Source organism: Penaeus monodon, chromosome 39 (assembly GCF_015228065.2).
Source record: "Penaeus monodon isolate SGIC_2016 chromosome 39, NSTDA_Pmon_1, whole genome shotgun sequence".
Classification (NCBI taxonomy): Eukaryota; Metazoa; Arthropoda; class Malacostraca; order Decapoda; family Penaeidae; genus Penaeus; species Penaeus monodon.
In genome coordinates this window covers 7,188,279-7,198,278 of record NC_051424.1, presented here as the reverse complement: position 1 = coordinate 7,198,278, position 10,000 = coordinate 7,188,279, and the positions used below count along the sequence as shown (strand labels likewise).

The 10,000-nt window shown below is 42.7% G+C and overlaps 1 protein-coding gene across 2 annotated transcripts in view; it reads right to left on the bottom strand.

The window, feature by feature from the left end:
* Window positions 1-1,254: 1,254 nt before the first annotated feature.
* LOC119597261 overlaps window positions 1,255-10,000 on the bottom strand; it is a 13,582-nt gene continuing 4,836 nt past the window's right edge. The window contains exons 2-9 of one of the 2 annotated variants that reach the window (XM_037946793.1): window positions 8,012-9,960; window positions 7,715-7,893; window positions 7,172-7,321; window positions 6,658-6,834; window positions 6,306-6,513; window positions 5,568-6,130; window positions 4,950-5,396; window positions 1,255-4,689 (exon numbers count right to left, since the gene is read on the bottom strand). In XM_037946793.1, coding sequence (XP_037802721.1) covers window positions 3,247-4,689; window positions 4,950-5,396; window positions 5,568-6,130; window positions 6,306-6,513; window positions 6,658-6,834; window positions 7,172-7,321; window positions 7,715-7,893; window positions 8,012-9,917 — 5,073 coding nt within the window. In that variant the 5' untranslated portion in view covers window positions 9,918-9,960 and the 3' untranslated portion in view covers window positions 1,255-3,246. The remainder of the gene's footprint in view (window positions 4,690-4,949; window positions 5,397-5,567; window positions 6,131-6,305; window positions 6,514-6,657; window positions 6,835-7,171; window positions 7,322-7,714; window positions 7,894-8,011; window positions 9,961-10,000) is intronic. The other variant, XM_037946794.1, reaches the window with a different exon arrangement.

The following is a 10,000-nucleotide window of genomic DNA, read 5'->3' as shown; positions in this document are numbered from 1 at the left end:
GGAAGTAGACAATAAAACTTCGCTTTGTTTCACTCTCATCGAACATATTCTGACTCCACGATACATACTATACAATATCAAGTGAAAATACGCTGCAAACGGACAGGTGAAAACAGTTAGAGTATAGAAGTTGATACACGGATATACAGGTACACAAGAATAAATTAATCAACGTTGAACAGACAGGTAGACTGAGCTAACATGGGAAAAGCTGAAGATGAAGATTAATATGAAGAAGAAAAGATGATGGTGATGATGATAATAATGATGATAATGATAATGATGATGATGATGATGATGATAATAATGATGATAATGATAATGATGATGATGGTGATGAGGATGACGATATGATGATGATGATGATGATGATGATGAAGAGAAAGATGAAGATATAGAACAAGAAGAGAAGATTAAAGGAAAAAAAGAAAGAAAAAGATGCAATCATATATAAATACAGATTAATAAATATCAACATGGTTTTGAAGGCAATAATTATGTTTTACGTAACAGTACTTGTGGGAACATATTACACAGTTCCATCCAACGGAGCAAGTCTTACCTAGTTAGAATTATTTACGATTTCTAACTTCTTTTTTGTAATAAATATTGGTTTGGTGTGTGTGTGTGTGTGTGTGTGTGTGTGTGTGTGTGTGTGTGTGTGTGTGTGTGTGTGTGTGTGTGTGTGTGTGTGTGTGTGTGTGTGTGTGTGTGTGTGTGTGTGTGTGAATGCGTGAGTCATTGAGTGAGTGCGAGTGCGTGTGCGTGTGTGAATGTGTATGTGTGAAAGAGAAAGAGGGAGAGAAGGAGAGTGTGAAAGAGAGAGGGGGGGGGTAGGGAAAAGAAGGAGAGAGAGAGAGAGAGAGAGAGAGAGAGAGAGAGAGAGAGTGAGAGTGAGAGTGAGAGTGAGAGTGAGAGTGAGAGTGAGAGTGAGAGTGAGAGTGAGTGAGTGAGTGAGTGAGTGAGTGAGTGTGTGTGTGTGTGTGTGTGTGTGTGTGTGTGTGTGTGTGTTTGTTTGTTTACAGGAGAAAAGTTCCATGTGTGATATTATATACACGTGTTGGAATGGGTCTTCCTTTGTTTAATTTCCTCATAATTCGTATTATAGATTTTAACAAGAAAAAAAATAGACAATGTATACCTCAAACAACAGCTATATGCATCCCTATTTTCTCCTGAAAAAAAAAAAAAAAACTCATGCTAGGTGAAAAAAATACTTGTAATAACTTTTTTCTTGGAAGAAAAACAAACTAATTTTCTCTCTCTCTTTATTTTTATACAGGCAGACATTTCCTAAGTAACAGAAATCACACAAATTCTTCCATATGGCATTCATTCAACAAGAGGCCAACAAAGGAACATAATTATTAATTTCTCTCACTTCCTTTCTTTCTCTCTCTCTCTCTCTCTCCCCTATTTGCTGTAACCTCAGTTTTCTTTTGAATTTTCCTTTTGTTGTTCTTTAACAATTATGTACTTTACAAACATTATGCAGTTTTCTACACATGCTTTTCATCTCTCCTTAAATGTCTTCCATAATATGGTAATAAATACAGATTAACTCTTTATGTTACCTCAACTTCATGCTTATGAAACGGACTTTTTTCACATTAAAAAGTAGGCAATATTTAAAAGAACCTTGGCACAAACCTTAGATTGTTCTCACTCTATTTTTTGTCCTTTTAAGAAGTATAACCTGGGTTCAGAAGCTCTTTTAAGGATCTGCTTCAGGTATAAACTAAACTAAATAATACATAAAACAACGTATATTCTTTCAATACAGGTCAGAATACCTGGCTATCTGTTTAACAAGTTTTGTGCACTGCTTCACTAAATGCTTATTTGCACATACTTTTGTGACTGATTGAATGCCCTTTCTCTCTCACATATCTTGACATCTTTACAACAAAAACCAAACACTTCCACCTACTGGGACATTTAGAATATTTTTTTGTATATTTTCAGTATTTTTCACCATTAAAAATTAATCTAAATACTTAAAACAGTTTCAGTTAGGGGGCAAATCTCTATTCAGCAACTTGGACAAGTGTTTTGGTTGATTCTACATTAAGCATAACATTCAAGATTCTAATTCCCAATTTCTTATTTATTATCATTCCACATGGGGGGAGGGGCTTCCGAGCCGTAAGGGCTACTTCAAAACCTTTGGAGACAAATATCTAGTACTGTTTGATTACAACCTATATGAACTAGAAATTGGGGAAAGGGTGTGTGTTACAGGAGTGCATAATCATAATCAGATATTAGCACTTTTTTTTTTTTTTCATTGAAGCTTCATACTTTGCAATGGAATAGTTGTATACAGTATCTCATCAATGCTTTGGGTACTAAAGGTTACAAAGAAATTGAAATGTTCTGTATGAATTCTACAAAGAAATTTAAACGTCTGTACGAATTCTACAAAGTCCGAAACCTCATTCTGTACTATTCACTCGTTACACATCTTGAGAGAACAAGGCTTTAAACGTACATCATCTTAATCATAATGTCTTTTTTTTTAACATCACATCAGTACTTTTTTCTTACAGCTATCCAAAAATTTCATAATTTTTCCTTGTTCTTGAAATCCAGCCTAAGAACCATTGAACAATAACTCCTGCACACTACTTGGGGAACAGCAGCAGAAATGCAAGGAGTTAAACAATACACTTAAATATGAAAATGATCAGTGGAAGTGGAATGTGGAATATCATAATATTTGTATCTATACAATGCAAAAAAGAGTTGGAAACGATTTGACACGTATATATTTATTTTATATATATATTTTTTTTTACTTTTTTTGAAGATTTTTTTTTGTTCAATTAAATGAATGTTGTGGTCAAAATGTGAAATAAACTTCCTGGTCAGAGATGAATGACAATAAATAATGGAACATTTAGAAGCTATAAATATATATCTGAAAGGTTTTGACACAAGGAAGATGTTAATGATACACTCAGACAACTAAAATATACTCAGTTATATGAAGGAATATATCCGTTGTTCACAAGTTTTGTATCTAAAATGTACAATAATATTTGGCAAAGCATATTCTTAATGCATTCACATATACACATATTAACAATGAAAACTTTGTGATACTGCTTGGGCACACTATTTATACATGGTAAAATGATCATTTTTCTCTCCTTTTCAAAACATTAGAATTTCATCAATTAACTAAAGGGTTTTATTTACTTATTAAAGCCAACATTGTGTGTTCTCCTGAATGCTCTATGTGCACTATCTCTTCAGAAGTTCCTCAAACTCTGACACTGTGAACCCAAGGCCCATCCTCTCTCGCTCATCCCCCAAGCTAATCTCAGGTTGCGTGATGCTAACGTCCTGATTGGTGCCATCTCTCTGCGGTTGCTTTGCCACACACTCTGGGGCAGTGCTGCTGATGGGCTGGCTCATGTCAGAGGATGTAGTGCTTTGAAAGTCAGTGTCTGATTCCAGAGCCCCAGAGAAGGTGAGAAGGGGCATGGAGGGCTGAGCACTGGGCTGGGAGGTGCCTGAGGTGGAATACGTGATCATGGGCTGGGCCATGGGGTTAAAGCCTTGGGTGGTCAGGGTAATGTCACTCTGTGCATTCATGCTCTGTGAAGTCATCATCTGTGTGCCATCCCCATTAAGCTGGTGATTAGTGGCCATAATGGGTCCCTGGTACACTGGTTGTTCTAGGTTCGGGTCCTGGGTCTGCCCAATACTTGCTGTCACCTCCTGCAGTTTGAAAAGCATCTCACTCAGATCAGTAGTATCTCCTGAAGTATCAAGGAGTTTTGGTGCATCACAGGCATCTGTTCCATCACTCCCTGCACCCACTACCAGCCCTGTGCCCTCACTGAGCAGGCGGGGAAGGTCATCAGCTGTGATGTCCAGGTCACCCATGGGCATCTGCTGCATGGGAGTCTCTTGGGGCAAAGCAGATGTGGTGACAAGGGAGGCTTCCATGGTGGGCATCTGCATGCAAGAAGAAATAGCTGGCACTGAGCTGTTGCTCTGACTGGTAAAACTAGCAACTTCAATGGGCAAGCTTGCTGTGGTACTGGTCATTGCTGATGTGTGCACTGTGACACAGGGAGCTGTCTGGTTTTCTGTGAGTGGTGTTCTGTTCACAGAACCACTTACACTATTTAGTGGAAGGTTGAAGTTCGAAGCTGTGAGAGCAGTAGACAGCGTTGTGGATCCAGCAGATGTGTTTATGGTTGATGAAGCTGAGGGCATAGATGTTTGGAGAACAGCAGAAGTTGAGGTGAGACTAGACATGGGTGAGATCTGGGGAGTTATGGTATACGGGGACAAGGGAAGATGTTGTTCTGAACTGTCCAAAGGTTTATCCATACTTCCATCATTATGGTTCTCCTCAGAATTCCTGATGCAAGCCTCTATCTGTTGCCTGTCATCCTCACAGCTGCTCTCCATGGTAGATGCGGCCACATTCTTGCCACCTTCTTCACACTCAGTGACATCCATTCGCATCCTCTTGATGGGAGAGAGAGCAGTCATGTCATCCCTCTCCATCTTGTGCTTCGTTCCCTGTTGTGTCTGCTCTGTCATATTTCCCTTCTCCCCCAAATCTGGACTGGGGTCTACCTCTGAGGCTTCTTTGGAGGAGGAATTTTGTTCACGAAGTTTGTAGAACCCACTGGCCACACCCAGAGCATTGGCAAGGATTTCAGTTATCTGTAATTGGAACCAATATTAAAACACCCAATTTCTTTACAAAAAAGAAAGCAAAGTAATAACTTGTTATAAATCTTAACTAAAAAAAATTGTAATATACACTAATTAATTTTTTATTTCATTCTGTGGACTCATACAAAATAATGTTTAATATTCCTAAAGACAGACCTACAAGTATAGCATGCTACTAGGGTCAACTACTTTTAATGTTACAAACCTTCATCAAATAGCAAAAATCCAGTACCTGGTCAGATTCTTACCTTTAAATTGTCCATATCTGCATCAACATTAGCACTTGTTTCTTGAGCTCCTGCACCCTCAAAACTCATGCTGTCTATCACCCCCTCTCCTTGTACAGTCTGCAGACCATTTTCTGTCTCCTGACTCATCTTTCTGCCCACTTCCTTATCTGCTTTGGAGTCAGAGAATTTCAGTACCTCTGGGGCAGAGGTCAGGGCGAGGGGACTTGCCAACAGGTGCCCCTCGATCACAGGGTCAGAGAAGTGGCGCAGCTCCCTATTGAATTCATCCTTACACTCTTGAAGGAGCTGTTCCAGATACTGCACTCGTCCCTGCCACGATTGGAGCTCTCCCTCTTCCTCCAACCTCTTGGCCTGGAAGCACAGCAGCTGCCATGGACTCAGGGTCTCCAGCAGCCTCCTGCCCACAGCTTGAAGGATCTCCTCTCCACTGTAGCCTCCCAAAATCTGTAAGAGAGATCATTACAGACATGATAATCTTGTATAAATGATAGACACAATCATAATTGTTTGTAGTAACAATAATTATGAAAGCAAAAATGTATTAGTCCTAAATTTAAAAAAAACATTGTCTCTTTCACAAGTACCATGGCAAAGACAGCAATCAGTCACATTCACCTTTTCCAACATGGAGATTGCTGAAGGTGGTGGAGCAGGAGGTGGCTTGGTGGATGAAGAAGGAGGTTTTCCAAGAGCACCAAACCTTCCTCCTCTACCTCTGCCACGACGTCCTCTGCGGCCCCTGCCCCTGCCTCGCACTGGCTTCACAGGAATGACTTCGGGTGTTGGCAAGAATTCTGGCACCTCCGAACTGGGCTCATTCTTGATATGGTGGCTAGTGTCTGCTTCAAGGGGCCTGGTAGTGAGGGTTTCCATGGGGAGGCTGGGCTCACCACTGGTCTCTGAGGCCTGTGTACCAGGTGTGGGGCTTAGCACCGATTTATTAACTTCCCCCCCCTCCTCAGCACCGGGTTTGGCAGTGTCTGAGAGGGCCTTGATGGTAGAGTAGGACTGCTGAATCTCACTGGTGGCAAGAGGGCGCTCACGGCGGTGATCGGGAAACTTGCGGTAGTGGGCCTCTATCCGCCCCATGTACAGCTTCCCACAGGTAAGGCACGTGTAACGAAGACGCGTCAGCGGAGGCACCTCTCGCTTCTTCCGGGGTGGCAGTTCAAATATCACTGAAAAGGCTTTAGAGTCAGCATATGTTGGCCAAATGCTTCAGTTTTCAAAATACTCTTTTGTTTTCAGATCTTCACTGATACACAAAAAAAAGCACACATCACATACAAAAAAACATAGTTGAAGCATACATCCCCCCCGCTCACAAACACACAAAAATTGAAGCCCACATACCTGGCTCTATGGGCTTCTCCTCACTCTCCACCTGGTTCTGGACATTGTAGTCTGAGTAGCCAATGCTAGGCGCATCTTTGTCTTTGTCATCGTCATTGAAGTTGATAGGGTGGAGGTGCTTGAAGTCCTTCATCATGTGCCTTGGAGGCCGTGAGATGCGACCTGATCTTGTGCGTGAAATGTGGTTCTTCCGACCTTCCCTCTCCTCCTGCAGATGAGCATGGCATTAGCTTCCATTATAAAATCTAAAGACTAGAATATATCTGGTGGTAATATGATAAATATAAACAATTACTGACTCCCTATGGGAAATGTTATAACTGACTTTCATATAACATCAGTGCAAACTCACTAAGATTTCTACGTCCACATCATCCCCCTCATCCACCAATTTGGCCTTCCGCCAATCTTTGGGCTTCCGGCCACGGCGTTTCTCAGAGTGGCTGTCATCTAGGCTGTCTTCCCAGATGATATCATCATTGTCATCATCGTCATCATTTAGGTGGACAATGTCCTCTGGGTAAACAACCTGGAAATGGGACAGTGTGTTCATGCTATGGCCAGTCTGTCTCTGTCTGTTTCTCGTTTTAATTTTCTCTCCTCTTTCTTCCTGTGTAAACTAAGAGCCTAATTTATAGTTAACAATACATGAAAAATCCGTTTCATTTTTTATTTCATGACGGACAACAAAGTCATGACTATAAATCATAGTTTTTTGTATTCTATTAGCCTCTATGAAAAACAATTCTAATATCAAAAGGGAAAATAAGATTTTAAAAAATGATGCCTTGACAGAGAACCTTTCTGCAGGCACATACCATTAACAATATTTCTTTAAAAAAAGCTCACGTCAAGGTATACCTTACCTTATAAACAATCTTCATGTTGGTCTTTGGGTCATATATCTCATCATGGTGCGTTGTAGGAGGAGCAGTGATGCGCCTCTGCTGCAGAAGGGATGTTATCTGCTGGAGTTGCCTCTCTTGCACCGGCTGGAGTGCTTGGAAAGTGTTGCCCTGGGGACAGCAAGGTTATTAGAGACTAGGCCTATACAATGTGGAACTGAGAAAACACGTCCCTTACTGGCACTGCATGAACACAGAAAAGCTAGATTATTTAGTATAGAACACTATTAGAAAACCAATTTGAATATGAAATAAATAATTGATGTTCAAAATATAAAAGGTGAGAGTGAGAGAGTAAAGGAGACAAAAAGAACAAGAGAGAGAAAGAAAGAAAGAAAGAAAGAAAGAAAGAGAGATGAGAGAATGAGTGAGCAGAGAGGAGAGAGGGAAAGAAAGAGAGAGAGAGAGAGAGAGAGAGAGAGAGAGAGAGAGAGAGAGAGAGAGAGAGAGAGAGAGAGAGAGAGAGAGAGAGAGAGAGAGAGGGGGGGGGGGATAATAAAATACCTGCTGCACAAGTTGGATTGGGTTTTCACTGGACCCAAGAGGTTTTGTATTGTCACCACCAGGAAGATGGACAGTGAAGGGGGTATCGTCTCCCCCTGAAGAGCAGTACACGATGGATGTTAAGCTTGGAGAGTCTGGAGTCGACTGACTTGCACCCACAACGCTTTCAGGAGATTCTGCTAAGGTAAGCACTGGTGCTTAGCAAGTGTAATACACTTCAAAAGATTTCTTATGCAATTAATACTCATTTGTCCCTCAGGCTGAAATGACGCAATATTGCAAACTTTACTAACTTACCGGCACATCTGATAGCAGGCTGTGAAGTTGAAGCTGAGGTAGTGTTTGTTGCTACAGAGCCATTGATGGGGCCTGTGCTCACCTTGATGGTAAGGGCCCGACCATTGCTTGGTTCTGGCTCCCTGGTCAGAGTTGACAAGCGGCCCGTGCGTATTGTGGGAGTTGTGTGTGTAGGTTGCAGGGACAACCGGATTGGTATATTTTCCGACTTAAGTGGCATGGCTTTTGCTTCCATGACCTGTGGGGACGTTTGGTTTGAGATAAGTCTCATGTTGGAGCCCCGTGACATTCCCGATGTTGAGGATGAGATGAGGTTTGATGAGGAAGATGATATAAGGCCAGGTATTGAGATTTTTGCTGTGGCATTGGGTAATCCAGGGACAGTGATGTGATATGTGCTAGGCTGCGTGATGGTGTGTGTATGAGGGACACTGACTTCCCTCACTTCCGGCTCCTTCTCTACAACATTTGCTTTCTGAGAAGGATGTTTAGTGTTGAGAAAGGATGTCAGATTTCTGAACTTTGTTCTTTTGGCAATGTCTCTCAGATACATGCTGCCAGGGACTCTTGGCAGACTTCGGAATCGGGGCGTCACCGTCTTCCAGTCAATGTTTTTGTGCTTGTTGGAGGACCGCTTGACTGGCTGAGCCGTGCTTGTTGGTATTGTGATCTTGTGCACATTCTGGCTGGGACAAGGGAACATCTGCGGGGCTTCTGGTGGAGGAGAATTCTCTGCCACATGTGAAGGCTCCACCGGCTGGTTATCAAAGGACACAGGATTCATTTCTGACTTCTGTTGGGGCTCTGGGTCTGAGCCATGAATTCTCAGCATGGAAATGCTACCATCTGCACCATACTCTGGGATGAGAAGGAAAGGCTCTAGGGACACATCAGCATCACTGCTTGAAGCCTCAGAGGACACATTTCCTCCAACCGAGTCCAATGGCAACACTCCAGGAGAAACTCTGCCAGAATATTCATTCTCTCCTTCCATTTTGACCATCTGATTCATATCATGAGTCTGGACACTTGTGTGTGGAGGACCAGCATCCTCCACCTTAACAGGGGACTGATGCACCACTTGCTGGGTTGCCCCATTGCCACCCAGCAGATTGAGACGGCAGGCCTCCTCTTGTGACAGTTCCACTGTCTGGGTGTTGCCATCTTCTCCCTGGATGATGGCTACAAAAGTGTTCATGTTCCTTTGCTGCTCACCATCAGGATTTGTACCAGCTACAGTTTGTGCCACAGTGTCAACATTTGATGACATAAGAGGGAGCCTCACGATGTTCTGCAGGCCAAGGGTGTTGCCGAGTCCATTCCCAATCACAGAATTACTCTCTACCTGCGTCTGAGGCAAAAGTTCACCACCAGTCCCTAATGCAAAGACCTCATTTCTGCAGCTTCCTTCTCCCTCTCCTGTAAAACTACCATCTTTCCTGAGAACTGTCTGTGCAGGCTGATCATGGAGCTGCAAGAACTCTGCTGCCTCATTTTCGGAGGATTCCTCATTGTTGGGGCCGCACTCACTCTTGATGGAGCTCAGCAGTTCATAGCTATTACCCTGACTGGGGATAGAATGCCCCACCACTGTATTCACAGTCCTCACATTTTGGCCAGCCAGCATGAACCCTGGCACCTCCTTGCCGTCCACCTGCACCTGCACTGCAGTAGGAGCTACGTTACTGGCCAACCCCTCCTCCAATCTGTTCTCCACTGGCATGGTGGCATCCTCTCCTTCCACCTGCGGTTCATAGAGCTCCTCCTTGATATCTTTAATATACTGTGACACTGCCTGGCTCTGAGCCCCTGATGACAGAGGGCTGTTGCTCTGGACAAGGGACTCTGTGCCATCACTTGTGAAAATCACCGGCTGCCCGTTTAGAAACAGGAGCGTTTCCGTCATCTTACAGAGTCAGCTCCTCAGTGCTGATTCTAGTCATGCTGGACTGAAAAACAAGAGGCAAAATTAGTATCTATATATGAGAG